Genomic DNA, 18,578 nt, shown 5'->3' with positions numbered 1-18,578 from the left:
GTTCAAAAGCATAAATTCTTCAGCACTCAGATTTCTTTATAGTCCAACTGTCACATTCATACATGACTATTGGAAAAACCATAGCCTTGACTAGGCGGACCTTTGTCGGCAAAGTAATGTCTCTGCTTTTTAATATGTTGTCTAGGCTGGTCATAACTTTTCATCTAAGGAGTAAGCGTCTTTTAATTTCATGGCTGCAGTCACCATCTGCAGTGATTTTGGAGCCCCAAAAAATAAAGTCAATAACTGTTTCCCCATCTATTTGCTATGAAATGGTGGGACCAGATGCCATGATCTTAGTTTTCTGAATGTTGAGCTTTAAGCCAACTTTTTCACTCTCCTCTTTCGCTTTCATCAAGAGGCTTTTTAGTTCATCTTCACTTTCTGCCATAAGAGTGGTGTCATCTGCATATCTGAGGTTATTGATATTTTTCCCAGCAATCTTGATTCCAGCTTGTGCTTCCTCCAGCCCAGCATTTCTCATGATGTACTCTGCATATAAGTTAAATAACCACGGTGACAATATACGGCCTTGATGTACTCCTTTTCCTATTTGGAACCAGTCTGTTGTTCCAAGTCCAGTTCTAACTGTTGCTTCCTGACCTGCATACAGATTTCTCAGAGGCCGGTCAGGTGGTCTGGTATTCCCATCTCTTTCAGATTCTTCCACAGTTTTTTGTGATCCACACAGTCAAAGGCTTTGGTGTAGTCAATAAAGAAGAAATAGATGTTTTCTGGAACTCTCTTGCTTTTTCAATGATCCAGTGAAAGTTGGCAATTTGATCTCTGGTTCTTCTGCCTCTTCTAAAACCAGCTTGACCATCTGGAAGTTCACAATTCACGCATTGTTGAAGCCTGGCTTGGAGAATTTTGAGCATTACTTCACTAGCATGTGAGATGAGTACAGTTGTGCAGTAGTTTAAGCATTCTTTGGTGTTGCCTTTCTTTGGGATTGGAATGAAAACTGACCTATTCCAGTCCTAGTAGTAATTTTCTACTTCTGGGCTTCCCCCATGTCTTAGCAGTAAAGAATCTGCCTGAAATTCAGGAGATGCAGGAGACATGGATTCAATCCCTGGGTCAGAAAGATCCTCTGGATAAGAGCATGGCAACCCACTACAGTATTCTTGCCCAGAAAATCCCAGGGACAGAAGAGCCCAGTATGCTACTGTTCATGGGGCCTCAAAGATTCGGACACGACTGAAGTGACTGAGCACATATGCAATTTTCTACTTCTATAATTCCCTCCAAATTTATTAACTAGAAATCCTACTGTAAGTGAGGACTGTCTTTTTGCTTCCATTTATCTATTCAATTGTATTAATATGGATTCATAGACATTTTTAAAATTCTATTGAGTTATATTCCTTTTAAAAAAATATTTATTTATTCCTCAAATTGCCACAGATGTAATCAATGGGAACCCTTTCAAGTTGGCTTTTGTGTCTTTTCAGCATCACCCATCATTTTTTTTCCCTTGGCAATTCCTTCGTTTCTGTTTCCATATGATCTCCATGCTCACCTTGTACTTTCCCTTTCCAAACCCTGAACTCAATCATTTTCCCAAGAATCCCTCATTCCTTGAATTATCTATTGGTGTTTAGAATCAAGATCTTGGTGCTAGGTGTGCTCATTGCTACAGGAGTGTCATTGCTTTTGGGTCCTCTCAACAGAAAGGAGTAAGAAGTATATGCAGGTACGTATAAATCACACACACATAAATGCATATGTGTTGGTATATTAAAAGTCATGAATTCATGCTGATATGTAGATTCTATCCAACACCACAGGGCTCATCTGATCCTTCCTACTTCTCTAATTTTTATCTTCTTTCTCTGATAGTGAAAAACTTGGCTGTTCTTGACATACAATGTATAGGTTTATCGTGATATATGATGTATTTGTATACATGACCTACAATGTATATAAATACTTGTTCAAATGTCACACACACATAATTTCAGAATTCCTAACCCATGCCCTTTATGAGAAACACATTCACATAACTAGAGTATAGCATTTCTACACAGTTTTTTTTTGTCTTTAGCTTTATGGAATAGAGTCATCATCCTCTTTTCCAAAATAACTTGTTAGTACTTTTCTTCCCTTCTCTCATCAGTGAGATTGTGTTATTCAAGAAGTTGCTAGTTTTAATGTAGTCATATTGATCAATCTACCAGAAATCAATTTTTGGTACCCTTTTATTACAATATAACATAAATAGAGAAAAGTATACAAATCATAAGTGTAGAACTTGGTGTAGTTTCACAAATTGAAACTTCTTGGTAACCGGCATCTCAGAAGCTCAGTCATGCCCACTTTTAATCACTATCCACTCATTTCAGTAACCACCATCTAACTTCAAACACAATAAAGTCTTTTACATACTTTATATAAATAGAAGGTTATACTATGTACTTTTCTGTGTCCTCTTTGTCTCAGCATTGTGTTTGTGAGATTTATTCATGTTACTGAATGTGGTTGTAGTTTGCTTCTTGTCATTGCTGCTTAGTATTCCATTGTGTGAATATACAACATTTATTTACAGTGTTGACATTGACAAGCATTTGAGTAACTTCCAGTATGACGTTGCATGTGGACTAGTATGACAGTACATGCTTCACATGTTTCTTGAGGAGCATATGAATGCATTTCTGTTGTATATCATAGCAGTAAAATTTGCTAGGTTATATCAGGGTTGTATATGTTCATCTTTCATAGATACTTTTGGTGTGTAGTCCCATAAGCAATATACAGGATTATAGTTGCTCCACATCCTACCAATGCTTCGTATCATCTGGCTTTTTAGTTTTACTCATTTTGATAGATGCGATGTCACATTGGAGTTTTGGTTAGCACTTCTCTGATATCCAATAAACTTGACCACTTTTTCATACGTTTATTATCCATTTAGCTAATCTCTTTTGTGAAGTGTCCATTTAAGTCTTTGCCATTTTTCCATTGGCTGATTGACTTATATGTTTGGTTACTTTCTTACTCATTTGTAGGAGTTCTTTATATGTTCTGAATACAAGTCCTCTTTTTGAGTTGTGTTACACATATCTTATCCCACTCTGTGGACTTCTTTGGCACTCATTCAATTATGTTTTTAGAAAAAGAAAAGTTCTTCATCTTAACATAGCCCAATTTCCTTTATGTTTAGCACTTTATATGTCCTACTAAAGAAATATTAACTACCCCAAGGCACAAAGAGGTTCTCTTAGCTTTAGAACCTTTTTGTTTTATCTTTCAGTTTGGGTTGCAATCATTTAGAATTGCTTTTTATATGCAATGTAAAGTAAGAATCAAGATGGATTTTTCCCTAAAAGATTTCTATTTGCTTTAGAACAATTTGTTTTAAGCAAATCTGTTTTTCTAGTATATCATAAATTAAGTGACCGTATATGTGTGTATCAATTTATGGACTCTAGTTCTATTATTTTGGTCTATTTGCATATTTTTTGCAATAATTCTATACTTTCCATAACATTATAAATCTTGATACTTGGTAGTGTTAGTCCTATAGCTCTGTTCTTCCTCAACATTGTTTAGGTTATGCTTAGTATTTTGCATTTCCATATGTATTTTAAAATGAGCTTGTCCATACTCACCAAAGACACATACTCTCACCCAGAACAGCAGGGGTTTTGCTTTGGCTTGCACTGATTTTTGTAGGTCAAATTTGGGAACACTGTCGTCTTTACAATATTGTGCTTTCCCATCTATGAAGATGGTATATTCTTCCATTCATTTAGGTTTCTCACAATTTTTTCCCAATTGGATAGTTATCTTTTTGTTATTTATTTCCACTTCAATTGCACTGTAGGCCAAGAACATGATTTGGTGGTTTCAATTCTTTTAAATTCATGGGGATTTGCTTTGGTCATGAATATTGTCAGTTTTGGTAAATAGTCCATGTTCACTTGAATAAAATGTACATTCTGCAGTTGTTGAATGTGGTATTAAATATAGATTAAGCTTATTAATTTTGTTGTTCTATTTATTGATAATTTCGTCTACTTTATCATTTAGTGGGAAATAGGTTTACCTATTTCTCCTTTTAGTTCTTTTAACTTCTGTTTCATATATTTTGAGACTATTACATGCATAAAACTTTAGCATTGTTATGCTGAACAGAGTTGAATTAATTCTAGTGGATTGACTCTTTTATCATCATCAAATATCATTTCTTTAGTAATATTTAGTATATTTTAAGTATTTACTTTGTTATATATAGTTACACTATTTTTGTTTTTCTTGATGTTTGTATGCTATATTTTGTTCCATCCTTTTACAGCCAACATTCCTATGTCCTTATATTTAAGGTGCATTTCACATAGTTGAGTTTTTAAAATTCAGTCTGACACTCTTTTCATTTTAATTGAAGCATTTGGTCCATTTACACATTAGTATAAATACTGAAAAAATTTTATGCTTGGTTTAAATCTACATCTTATAATTTTTCTTCTTTGTTCCACTTCTTTGTTGCCTTCTTTCCAATTATTCACATGTGCTTAATCTTTTCATTTCCACCCTCTATTATCTTTTGAGATATTACATTCTTTTACCTTTTTTTTCTTAGTGGTTGCCCTAAAAATTATACCATACTTTCTTGACTTTAAACAGCTTAATACAAGTGAACGCTTTTGCTTCTTCCTGGACAATGCAAGGACTTTAGTAGAATATTTTAACTTGATATATTTCTTTCCACTCAGGTAGGTTTTGGAAGATAGTTTTGAAGATAAACTGCTAGTTTTCTAGGTAAAAATGCAAGGGGAAGACATTCCATGTAGTAAGAACAGCAAGTCTGGGTGCTGACTGTCCTCCCCCATCTGGGCTGTTCTTTTTTTCTTTGTGACCCATGAGATGACCTCTATGGCTACATCAGCAAACAGACTTGCCCTCTGGCTTTCTATTTCAGGGCCAATGAGAGGTTCTGGCAGGGGAGTGCAAGGTAAGAGCCAGTTGAAATACTTCTTTGATCCCTCTAAGCCTACTACGGTTTTGACAGCAGGTACATACGGTCCCCCACCCCCTACCCCAGCTCCTGTCCCAAGCTCTGACTCCTACCAGGCTCTGCTAGTACGACTCCTTCCTCCAGTCTCTCAAGACCTTTCCAGATAACAGCTCCCTGCTGTCGCTGGTCCCTGCGTCATTCACCGTCTTTGTTGTCTGCTCTAAATCAACTCTTACCTTTCCTAGGGTAAAGTCCCTCCGGTAAACTTCCTGCAAGGACATATTTTTCCCATTGTAACCCTTGATGTTGATACTTGGAGGAGAGAAAAGTAGAATGTATTTAGAGGAACAGGCATAGTTTAATGTGGTCTGATCATGGGGTTGAGATAAGGGAGGCCCAGAGACAAGCCTGGGAGTGAGAATGGGGATTTATGAAGGTCTGCCAGTCCAATCTGGATGTCACCCTGCGGGCTATGAGATTCACTGGTAGTTTCCAGAGTTAAAGAGAGACATGGCCAGACCAGCCATTTACAAGGGTTACTCAGGTGCAGCAGAATAGAGGAGGGACTGGGAAGAAAGAGAAGAAAGAGATTGAACATGGAGAGGCTGGTCTGGAAGCAGTTGCAATAATATGCCACATTCAGTGGTTGTACAGTGCAGATAATCACTCCAAACTCTTAACTGTGGTCTGCAAGGCTCTGGTTGATTGGGCCTCTGTCTACCAGTCTGATCTCAGCTATGCATTCCTCTTTGCTACTGCGTCTTTGTCAACTGTCCCTTTCTCTCCTGTTCAGTAAACATGTCAGGCTCCTTACGACCATAGGGACTTTGCAATTGCTGTTCCCCTGTTTGGACAGATTCCAGACTTCTCATCATTCAGGTCTCAGCTTAATAATATATCCTCAGAGAGGACTTTAGCAGCTACCTTCTTTACAGTGTCTTCCTCTGGAAGCCCTACATTACTGGAGGTTTTCTCCCCATAGGACTTATTACTGTCTGAAATACTTTCTTATTTACTTGTTGACTAATTATCTGCTCCCCTTCTCTAGACTGTAGAATTCATCAGAGAAGGACTTTGTCTTATTCACTAGTATATCTTTAACTCCTAGAAGACTACCTGGAACATAATAGATGCTTAATTGATATTCCTTGAATGAATGAATTAAAGAACTTAGCATTCTGTTTGGCTCCCAAACATTACCCTACGTTTCCATGTATACATTCAATCCTTTTATCACCTCCACTCCACCCTTAACTTTCACTTACAAACAAAATAGGAACCTATTTTGGGAAAAGACCATTATTCCTAGTGATAAATGATTACTCCACCAGGGAAGGTTTCCTGTAAGATGTGGAATCTGACAGGGTCTTCAAAGAGAGGCAGGGAGCATGGATGTAAGAAGCCATCTATCAACGAATTCAAGTCTTAGACTATCAAGAAATCAAACAAAAATAAAAAATCCATACCAAAACTTTCAAAAAATAAACACTTAGATGTTGTTAGTTTTCTAGTGTTGTGTAACTAACAGCAGATTAAACAATACCTACTTATTATCTCACAGTTTTGTAGATAGAGAATCTAGGCAAGCACTTCTGAGTTCTGCTCAGTGTACTCCAAATTTGAAATCAAGGTGTCAGCCATCGGGGTTCTCATCTGCAGGCTTTGGGGAAGATCCCACTTTCAAACTCATTCAAGGTGTTGGCAGAATCCAATCCTTGAGGTTGTAGGACTGAGGTCTGTGTTGTTGGCTGTCTATAAGCTGCCACGCATATTCATTCTTATATAGTGCTCCCATCTTCAAGTGAAAAATAGCATGTTAAATCATTTTTGCTTTTTGAATCTCTCTGACATTCCGTTCTGCCTTCCTCTTCTACTTTGAAGGGCTCATGTGATTATAGTGGCCCAACCCAGTTAATCTAGGATAATCTTCCTATTTTATAGCCCACTGATTAGTAACTTTAATTACAATGGCAAAGTCACCTTTCCCATGTAACATAACATATTCATAGGTGTAATACCAGGAGCAAAGGTCATAAGGGCCAAAATTCTATCAAGTATAAACAAGAAATGGACAAAACCAGCTCTTAGAAGGGATTGAAGGACCCCAAAGATGGGCCCAGTCTCCAAAAGGTTAAAAGGGCAACCGTCTTTTTGATTTTGCACTCAAACTCTCCCTTCATCTCTCAATACAAACTTTTATGTCCAACTGATTAGAGACAACCAGGGTCCTAATAATTTTTCAGAGTGCTAAGTATGAATTGACCTGCTCACTGGGATGCTTTTCTAAACTCTGCCTGGAGTTCTTGCTAATCCAGGCCTATTGGATCTATTGTAAATGGTAATTTTCTTTCAGCTTCTCAAAATGTGATCAGCAGATGGCTAACTCACAGGGCACCCAATGAATCAGAATTGCTGGTGTGAAGCTTCAGTTTGTATTTCTAGCTCAGTCTCCAAGTAGTCCTTAAGCCCTCAGATTTGAACCACATAGTTCTCTTTTTCTCCCCTGTATTGTGGCAAAACTCAATCATCTCGCGTGTCAAAAGGAGGTCCCAATCCAGTTTCTTAGAGAAATGAAGGGAGTGCTAATGACTTCTAGCTCACAGGAAGCCACCTTGTCTTCCATGTTAAGGAAGAGTAAGAAAGAGAGGGTTAACAGGAGGGGACGAACACTGATGAGTGCGTGCCTGCTGCGTACAGGGAAGCATTTTCTCCACCTACACGGACAGGCAAGTAGATAAGCACAGTACACAAAGTTCCCTCATCTTACGGTTTGTCCTGAGGCTGGCCTGACTTCATAGATGAGGTTCCTCCCTCTCCTGACAGTCAGAAGAAAGCTTTCTCTCCATCTCCTCTGAATCCCTGCTGCTTCTCAGGAAGCCAAGCCAAGCCCAGTGGCAAATCCAAACTCAGGAATGTCACAAGTGCAGGTGCCTCTGGATTTATTGAACTCTTGCCTTGAAGACAAACCAGCTGGGTTTTATTGCATCCCATTTATCCTGCTTTCTCCATTCCTGCTTTGCCCACACATCTTTTACCCAGGGTTTGCGGTAAAACCCAGGGTTTGGCATAGATGTGGGTCCTGGAAAAGCTATCTGGAGGTGCCTGGGAGTGTGCAGATTCAGGGTTGTCAGCTCACTACCCATTTAAGCAGCTGACCAGCACCTGGGTGATTTTTCTAGATATGCCAAGCACACATCTAAAGCTGAGAGAGCAGGGAGAAGGTAGTGGGAACAGGGAGGCAGCTAGATGCCATGGAAAAGAGGACTTTGGAGACATTTGGGCCTAACTTTGAACCCACATCTGCCACTTCCTGTATGACCATGGGCAAGCCACTTAACCTCCCTGGGCTTCATTTTTGTTAGCATTATAAGACAAGAGTTTGATCTATTCCTTGCAGATGTGTTTCTGGATTGAAGGAAATAATATTAAAGTATTTGTTGGGGCTTCCCTGGTAGCTCAGACAGTAAAGAATTTGTCTGCAATGCAGGAGACCCATGTTTGATCCCTGGGTCAGGAAGATCCCCTGGAGAAGGGAATGGCTACCCATTCCAGGATTCTTGCCTGGAGAATCCCATGGACAGAGGAGCCTGGCAGGCTACAGTCCATGGGGTCGCAAAGTGTTGGACACGACTGAGCAGCTAATACACATGCATCCATTAAGATATCTGTCAGAGTGTAGGTCTTCATTTATATTAGGACCTTTCTTCCAATATGGAAGAGACTTGCCTATAGCTCAAATGGTACAGAATCTGCCTGCGAGGCAGGAGACCAGGGTTTGATCCCTGGGTTGGGAAGTTCCTCTGGAGGAGGGAATGGCAATCCACTCCAGTATTCTTGCCTGGAGAATCCCGTGGACAGAGAAGCCTGGCGGGCTACAGTCTGTGGGGTCGCAAAGAGTTGGATACGACTGAGTGACTAACACAATCCAGTCCGATATGAAAAGCCTGCTTGGCAAGTTAGTTACCTGCTTAGTGCCTTAGTTTCTTCATTTGTAAAGCAGGGATAATCATCGTTCCTCACAGCTGTGTAGTGAGGCTTAAATAAATTAATATATGCAAAGCTCTTAAGCGCATGGGTAAGCACATAAAAAGTTTGCAAGCAGCATGAGTGAGGAATGAATGACATGCCTGCATTGTGTTCACAGCTTCTGTGGGAGATTCTAAGGACAAAGTTGGAAACCAGAGATCCCAAGATAGGCCCAGTCCCCCCTAAGGATAAAAAGTAACTACCCTTCTGGTTCTGCAGACAAACCCTCCTTTCCTCTCTGGAGTGAAAGGAGGAGGCCCAGCTAACTTCCTTGCAGGGGAGGCCCAGCTAACTTCTTTGTCTTTCTGCATACACTCAAGTGTGCAGACAAATTTTTAAAACTCTCTATTACTGAATAATAAAATGCCCCCAAATAGAGTAGTTTTAAACAAGCATTTATTATCTGTAGGTTTCTGGGGGTCAGGAATCTGGGAGCAGTTTAGTTAAATGGCTGTGGTTTAAGGTCTCATATTAGGTAGCCAAGGTTCTGGCCAGAGCCATGGTCACCTGAAGGCTTGACTGGGACTAATGGTTCAATGCCTAAGATAGTCATTCATTTGGCTGTTGGTAGGAGGCCTCAATTCCTCGCCATGTGGGTTTCTCCAGAAGCTGCTGGTTCATCCTAAAGTGTGGTGCTGGCTTCCCACAGAGCAAGGTAAGAGAGATGGATGGAAGCTGCAGTTCTCTGTCTTTCTAGCCTCCACACGAGCACATGATCATTTCTGCAATATCCCATTTATTAGAAATCACTCACCAAGAACAGCACACCTTCAAGAGGAGAAGAGCTGGGCTTCATCTTTTGAGGGAGTACCGTCAAAGAACTTGGGGATGTATTTTAGTCTTTTCCATCAGTGGTTGTTCTGCAGACAGTTATGATTTTGGGGTGTTCATGAGAGGCGATGAGCTCGAGGCCTTTCTACTCCATCATCTTGGCTACTCTCTCCGAGGACATATTTTAAAACACTCTCCTATCATAGGAATAATGATAGGTGCATGACAGGTTTGGGGGTTGAATCCCTAATGAGCCAGTGTCTCTGGTCCCTTTCATTACCCAGTTTACCCCTCCTGGAAAAAGATCTGACATTTCCAATTTCCAGAAGAGCTGAAAATAAGCCTAGAATTAGAACAGAAAATGGCTGTGATTCAAACCACAAACTCTTATCGAGTGCCTTCTATACGCCACATCCTATGCTGTGTGTTAGAAATAAAGAGATGATTAATATAAATCTCTGCTCTAGAAGACCTGATGTCTAATGGAAAGACAGAGAGGTAAAGAGGATATCGGAGTTAAATCACATAAGTAGTCTTTACCACACTCCTAATTTTTCATTTCTATATCCTCTTCCTTCCCAGTTTTTAGTACAGATGGTATTTACCCACTTATTTGCTTCTTTTACTTGTTTATTACTGTTTTCTTTCCACTGTTTCCCCAGGGTTTGCTACATAGACCTACTCAGTAATACTTGTCAGCGACTAACTGAGATGCGGCAAGCATGGTGCTCCATGGCAGCAAATAGGAGGTCACTTCTTACCCCAGCCTGGAAGGAAGGCTTCCTGGAGGAAGCATGCCAGCATTGAGATTTGAAGTATGAATAGGAATCAGCAAGATAGAGCATGTGTGGATTGTTCCCGTCCATAGGAACAGCATCCCGAGCAGAAAGAGAGTCCTGTGGGTCCAATGGGCTGCAAACACTTCTGTGTGCTAGAGCAGAGAAAGTGGTGGGGCTGGGGAGAGGAGTGGAGAGAGGATTGTGGAGGGAGTAATGAGAGATGAAAGGAAAGATACAGTAGAACCAGGTTGATGAGAACTTGCCCATGAGAAAATCTGGGGAGTATGGACTTTATCCTAAAAGCAATGGGAGAACTATTGAAGGTATTGAAATAGGGGAAAGATGAGGTCAGGTGTTTTTAATAGTATAGACAGCATATTAAAAAGCAGAGACATTACTTTGTCAACAAAGGTCTGTCTCGTCAAAGCTGTGGTTTTTCCAGTGGTCATGTATGGATGTGAGAGTTGGACTATAAAGAAAGCTGAGCACAGAAGAATTGATGCTTTTGAACTGTGGTGTTGGAGAAGGCTCTTGAGAGTCCCTTGGACTGCAAGGAGATCCAACCAGTCCATCCTAAAGGAGATCAGTCCTGAGTGTTCACTGGTAGGACTGATGTTGAAGCTGAAACTCCAAAACTTTGGCCACCTGATGTGAAGAGCTGACTCATTGGAAAAGACCCTGATGCTGGGAAAGATTGAGGGCAGGAGGAGAAGGGGACGACAGAGGATGAGATGGTTGGATGGCATCACCGACTCAGTGGACATGGGTTTAGGTGGATTCTGGGAGTTGGTGATGGACAGGGAGGCCTGGCATGCTGCAGTCTATGGGGTCGCAAAGAGTCGGACACAACTGAGCAAGTGAACTGAACTGAACTGAACTGAAATAAGGATTAGAAGGGCAGCCCTTGACTCTTGCCCCGTGGTTTGAGTGTGGGAGCCACAGGCTACCAGGAGCCAGAAGTTACATTGTAGAAGTTATTTTAGACCGTCTTTCTGCAGAAGGCCCAGCATTCTCCCCGCATCTACTCCAGGGGCAGGGACAAGAGTATGGAACGGCAGCATCCTCAGGCCATGAGGCCAGACCTCACTGGGCTCCTGTCCAGCAGCCCTCACAGCTTGTAGAAACCAAACCCGGCTCCTCCTTGTTCTCTGGCTCCCTTTCAGAAGTGGAGCTGGAGTGGGCGCCCCAAGCCCAATTACCAGAGCGTAGAGACATGAGTTGGCAAACACATCTTCCCAGCAACAAGAGAAAACGTGCTGCTTCCTAGGATCCCCCCACTGGAATCATCCATGGAACGTGCAGAATGGCAGAAAAGCAGTTTTTTCTTGGAAACATATGGAAAACAGTTTGTTTGCTTGGAGGAAAATCATAGCTTGTTGTTTTTTTCCCCCCTGGAGGAAAATGAAAACTCTCACACATTTAGTCTTTTCCATCTCTTGTTTGTCTTGTGCTTTTGAACCAAAATGCAGGCCTGGGGAGAACGGGTGCTTGTTGCTGAACAGGAAATCTTAATTAGAGGGTTGGTTCCACTAGCCAAACTATAGGAATTCCAAACTCAAATTGTCCATTCATGGTCTCTAAGGCAAGAATGGAGTCATTAAGCCCCAAAGCCAAATGACACATGTTTTGCAGAAAGGAGGGTGGTGTTGGTTTTATAGGGTGTATGTGGGGTGGGGGTGGGCGGGGTGCAGAATGATAGATAATGGTGAAATGTGAAATATCCAAATGTAATCTCCAAAGCAGTCTTGAAATAATCCTCCCTTTGGAGACCTGTTCTTCTTAGTCAAGATGAAAACAAAAGAAAAGAGCCTGTTTTTCATTTGGTTCACTGGTCCGGAAAATGTGCCCCAGGAAGATGAGGCAGAACTGGGCATCTGAGGTGAAAGGAAAGAGCCAAGAGTCATTTGCTGGGGATTTCTTTTGCCCAAGAGCCTCCTACATCTGGTCTTGCCTTCCCAGGAGGTTTCCCTGGAGCCGCCTTCTTCCCCTCTTCAGCACTGATCTTTGAACAACCTCGGAAGCTCTTTCCTTGGTAACATGAGAAACTACATGCAGGGCTTTAAGGATACATTCCAAATGATGATTTATGCTAGGTTATTCACAACCTCCCCCTCCCCAGCAATAATTCTCCCAGAGAGCATTTAGCTGATTTGGAAAATGTATATCAAATCCCCCAGAGAACTGTGTGCATCTTAATTGTGGATGAATATAATTCTGATCATTCTCTGAATGCTCAAAGCTTTACAAACTGAGTAACCCAAATGTGCAAAAAGGAAAAAAAAACAAACAAAAAAAACCTGCTTGCCAGCCTCTGAAGAGAAAGTTGATTACCCTAAGGGGAAACTGGGAGTGGGAGGAGGAGATGGAGTTTGATTCTCTGGATAGGCCATTTGATAAGCCTTGTGGGTATTTCCAGAAGTAGGACTCAAGTGAGCCAAGTTAATCATGCCCGCGTCCTTAAAAACCATCTTACTAAGCACCTAATATGTTCCAAGAGCTTTACTTAATGCTTGTAAAAATTTACAAAAAGCATAGCCAGTGAACCTTAAGCAAAGAAAACACATGAAGTGAGCCCCACATTCATTCGTGCTTTCTGCTATGGGACATGTTCCAAATAGTGTCATGAGAAAGTAGATGTTAAAAGACAGCCATGGTCTCATTGGTTGAAGGCAACAGAGCTGCAGCTTCTGAGGTGACCGGAATTGATGGAATAGGGTATTAAAGAAGAAATAAATGAACAGAGAAGTTGCCCCAGAAATCTACATTCACGTCCCCTTTAGGTTTTGGCCAAATACAAAGCTGTAAATGTGTAGGCAAGACCCTGTCTGGCTAGGCAGAGAACAGCTACTGAGAGATGATGAACTTATGGAAATTCTGGAGTTTACACAGTGATGGGGTTATTGGGCTTCTGGTCAATCTCAGGGTAACTATGTTACTGAACACTCTGGGCATTTAGCTAAGACTCCAGAGTGGCCAATCCAAGGAACGGGAGTATTGGAGCCGAGCACATGGACTATTCTTGACCCACATTAACAAAGCTGAAAAACAAGCCTCAACAGGAACAAAGTGAATGAATTAGATGCTTGCCAAAACAATACTCAACACTCAATAATCAACATTCTTTAAAGGAAAAGGACATAATCCAGACTCAGCATTGCATCATTCATAATCTTCAGTATTCCAAAAAGTTACTAGACATGCAAAGTAGCAAGAAAATGTAACCCATAACCAGGAGAATAAAGTCAATAGGAACAGACCCAGGGATGACACAGATGTAGTCAGTAGTGGACAGTGATTATAAAATAGCCATTACTAGTAAGTTCAAGAATTTAAAGGAGGGACTTCCCTGGGAATTCAAAGGCTAAGACTCCACACTCCCAGTGATGGAGGCCTGGGTTCGATCCTTGATCTGGGAACCAGAGCCCACATGCCGCAACTAAGACCTGGTACAGCCAAATAAATAAATTAAATATTTTTAAAAAGAATTTAAAGGAAAAGATGGACATCTTGTTATGGAAATCTTAATGGAGAAAGACTTAAAAAAAAATGAAAAGTGCAAAACTGAAAAACAATTTATAAAATGAAAAACTTCATTAGGTGCACAATGCATAAGAAAAGATTCATTTCAGTTCAGTTCAGTCGCTCAGTCGTATCGATTCTTTGAGACCCCATGGACTGCAGCATGCCAGGCTTCCCTGTCCATCACCAACTCCCGGAGTTTACTCAAACTCATGTCCACTGAGTTGGTGATGCCATCCAACCATCTCATCCTCTGTCATCCCCTTCTCCTCCCACCTTCAATCTTCCCCAGCATCAGGGTCTTTTCCAATGAGTCAGTTCTTTGAATCAGGTGGCCAAAGTATTGGAGTTTCAACTTTAGCATCAGTTCTTCCAATGAATATTCAGGACTCAGTTCCTTTAGGATGGACTGGTTGGATCTCCTTGCAGTCCAAGGGACTCTCAAGAATCTTCTCCAACACCACAGTTCAAAAGCATCAATTCTTCAGCACTCAGCTTTCTTTATAGTCCAACTCTCACATCCATACATGACTACTGGAAAAACCATAGCCTTGACTAGATGGACCTTTGTTGACAAAGTAATGTCTCTGCTTTTTCATATGCTATCTAGGTTGTTCATAGCTTGTCTTCCAAGGAGTAATCGTCTTTTAATTTCATGGCTGCAGTCACCATCTGCAGTGATTTTGGAGCCCCCGAAAATAAAGTCTGCCACTGTTTCCCCACCTATTTGCCATGAAGTGATGGGACTGGATGCCATGATCTTAGTTTTCTGAATGTTGAGCTTTAAGCCAACTTTTTCACTTTCCTCATTCACTTTCATCAAATGGCTCTTGAGTTCTTCTTTGCTTTCTTACATAAGGGTGATGTCATCTGCATATCTGAGGTTATTGATATTTCTCCCAGCAATCTTGATTCCAGCTTGTGCTTCATCCAGGCCAGCATTTCTCAAGATGTACTCTGCATATGTTAAATAAGCAAGTGACAATATACAACCTTGACGTACTCCTTTTCCTATTTGGAACCAGCCTGTTGTTCCATGTCCAGTGAACATTGAAGAAAAGATTAGTGAACTTGAAAAGAGATCAACAAAAATTATCTAAAGTATCCAAATTATTTAAACTGTTCATTTTAAAAAATCTACAAAGACTTGGTGACTTGTGGGCAAATTTTAAGCAGTATGAGTGTAAGCAGAGTTCCAATAGGAGAAGAGAGGGAAAGAAGAAGCAAGAAAAGAAATGAAAGAATTAATGACCAATATTTCCCCAATTAGGTGACAAACTGTCAACATTCAGATTGAAAAAAAAAACAGAAATCTCAATGGAACTTATTCAAGATCAGCACAAAGAAAACCACACCTAGTCATTTCATAAGCAAATAGCTGAAAGTCAAAGATAAAGAACATTTTAAAAACAGCCAGAGGAAAAAAAGGCTACATACAAAGGAATAACGATAAGAATACTGCTGATTTCTCATCATACCAGTCATAAAACCAGACAGAAGATATGGAGTGACATCTTTAAAGTTCTAAAATAAAAAAATAAATAAAAACTAAAGTTCCCAGTCAACCTAAAATTCTGTATCTGGCAAAAACAGCCTTTAACAAAACAGAGGCAAATAAAGACATTTTCAGATAAGGTGGATTATTCACTAGCATATGTGTACTCTACAAAATATTAAAGGAAATTCTTGGGCAAAAGGAAAGTGATTCCATAAGATATCAGAACTATAAAAAAAGGGTAAAAGAAATAGAAAATATGTTGGGTACAAATATAAATGACATTCTTAAAATTTCCCTAAAAGATATTTGACTGCTTAAACCAGAAACAGTAACAAAGTATTGTGAGGTGTATAATGTATGTAGAAGCAGGGTGGAAAGCAACAGTATCATAAGAGATAAGAAGGGACAGATAAAAGTATACTCTGTGAGGTTTTCTTTTCCATTATGTGTGAGGTGGCATGAAGTTAATTCATTATCACAGGTAGACTGATAACCAAAATATGCTTCTTTTAATCTCCAGAGCAACTGCTAAAAATTAAAACAAAGAGGCATAGCTAAAAAGACAAAAAAGAAGAAAACTAGAAAATACTAGAAAACATTTAATTAATCCAAAAAAAGAACGAAAAGAGGGAAATGAGAAAGAAAGCATGAATGTGGCAAAGAGAAAACAAATAGCAAGGTGGTAGAATTAGATCCAACCAAATCACTGATTACATTATACCTAAACAGAGTAGACAGTCTAATTAAATGAGCAATACTGCCAGACTGGATTTCAAAAATGAGGTTCAATTATACAATGTTTATGAGGACACATACAACTAAAAGAAAAAGAATAGAAAAGGACAACGAAATAATGATTAATTGTGAAAACACAGGAGTAGCCATATTATCAGACAAAGTCAAGAACAATTACAAGGGATAAAGGGGGATATTACATAACAACGAGAAAGTCAATTCATTAAGAAGACATGCGCCTCCTACAGTCCAGAACTGAGACGATGGCGGCGGCGGCCCCAGCGGTGCTGTTTTCTGCGGCGCGGCGGCAGCTCTGCGGTTTCCCAGAGAGGCTCCTGATCCGGGGTGCTGCTGGGAGGTCATATTTTGGAGGAAACAGATTGAGAAGTACACAGGCTGCTACACAAGTTGTTCTGAATGTTCCTGAAACGCGAGTAACCTGTTTGGAGAATGGACTAAGGGTGGCCTCTGAAGACTCTGGGCTTTCAACATGCACAGTTGGGCTCTGGATTGATGCTGGAAGTCGATATGAAAATGAGATGAATAATAGAACAGCTCACTTTCTGGAGCATATGGCTTTCAAGGGCACCAAAAAGAGATCCCAGTTAGATCTGGAACTTGAAATTGAAAATATGGGTGCTCATCTCAATGCCTATACCTCCAGAGAGCAGACTGTATATTATGCCAAAGCATTCTCTAAAGATTTGCCAAGAGCTGTAGAAATTCTTGCTGATATAATACAGAACAGCACATTGGGAGAAGCAGAGATTGAACGTGAACGTGGAGTAATTCTTAGAGAGATGCAGGAAGTTGAAACCAATTTACAAGAAGTTGTTTTTGATTATCTTCATGCCACAGCTTATCAAAATACTGCACTTGGACGGACAATTTTGGGACCAACTGAAAATAGCAAATCTATAAATCGTAAGGACTTAGTGGATTATATAACCACACATTATAAGGGGCCAAGAATAGTACTTGCTGCTGCTGGAGGAGTTTCCCATGACGAGCTGCTTGAGTTAGCAAAATTTCATTTTGGTGAATCTTTGTCCACACACAAAGGAGAAATACCAGCTCTGCCTCCGTGCAAATTCACAGGAAGTGAGATTCGAGTAAGGGATGACAAGATGCCTTTGGCACACCTTGCAGTAGCTGTTGAAGCTGTTGGTTGGGCACATCCAGATACAATCTGTCTCATGGTTGCAAACACACTGATTGGCAACTGGGATCGCTCTTTCGGAGGAGGAATGAATTTATCTAGCAAGTTGGCCCAGCTTACCTGTCACGGCAACCTCTGCCATAGCTTCCAGTCTTTCGATACTTCCTACACAGATACAGGATTGTGGGGAATCTATATGGTTTGTGAACCAGCCACTGTTGCAGATATGCTACATGTTGTTCAAAAAGAATGGATGCGACTATGTACAAGTGTCACTGAAAGTGAAGTTGCATGAGCCAAAAATCTTCTGAAAACAAACATGTTGCTGCAACTTGATGGTTCCACTCCCATCTGTGAAGATATAGGTAGGCAGATGCTATGCTATAATAGAAGAATCCCCATCCCTGAGCTTGAAGCAAGAATTGATGCTGTAAATGCTGAGATAATTCGAGAAGTGTGTACCAAATATATTTATAATAAGAGTCCAGCTGTTGCTGCTGTTGGTCCTATTGAGCAACTACCAGATTTTAACCAGATTTGCAGTAACATGCGCTGGCTTCATGATTAAAAATGCTCCTAATAAACATTTGGAACATTATAAAACTGAGACCCATAAGTCATAAAGAAAAAAAAAAACCTATACTGGTAAATATGAATAACTTTGAAAGGATAAGACCACCACAATGAATGGTAGATCTCTGAACTCTGAGAAATTATGCTGGGACACACTTTAAGTATAATTTTAAGAATGAAAATTTGTATAGTATTTTCAGTTTTATTATAAAAATGCATACACAACAACAACAACAAAAAGAAGACATGCAATTCCTATGCCTATGTGAAAAATTTCTTAGCTAAATTAAAGAGATGTCATATTTTAAAAAGATATAATACATAATTACCAAGTAGAGTTTATCTCAGCTATGTACAAGATTTGTTTAACATTAGAAAGATTGCAAGATTCTAGGCCAATATATAAAAATGAACTGCATTTATGTAAAAGAACAACAAACAGTTGGAAAAGAAAATGAAAAGCTCAATATCACTTACCTTAGCATTTAAAAAAATCAAAATATTTAGGGACAACGATAATGAAAGATTTTTAAGGTTTTTATGTAGGAAGGTACAAAATAC

General features: G+C 40.0%; 1 protein-coding gene across 1 annotated transcript; it reads left to right on the top strand.

Moving 5' to 3' along the window:
- Window positions 1–16,518: 16,518 nt before the first annotated feature.
- On the top strand, window positions 16,519–18,103 carry LOC122449690 (mitochondrial-processing peptidase subunit beta-like). The gene is given in 1 exon segment (XM_043481592.1): window positions 16,519–18,103. A coding segment is annotated over 1 exon segment (1,494 nt). The 3' UTR covers window positions 18,013–18,103.
- The last annotated feature ends 475 nt before the right edge of the window (window positions 18,104–18,578 follow it).

The sequence above is a fragment of the Cervus canadensis genome, chromosome 11 (genome assembly GCF_019320065.1).
Source record: "Cervus canadensis isolate Bull #8, Minnesota chromosome 11, ASM1932006v1, whole genome shotgun sequence".
NCBI classification, from domain to species: Eukaryota; Metazoa; Chordata; class Mammalia; order Artiodactyla; family Cervidae; genus Cervus; species Cervus canadensis.
Note: the sequence above shows the minus strand (reverse complement) of the source record. Positions and strands in the feature narration are given on the sequence as shown.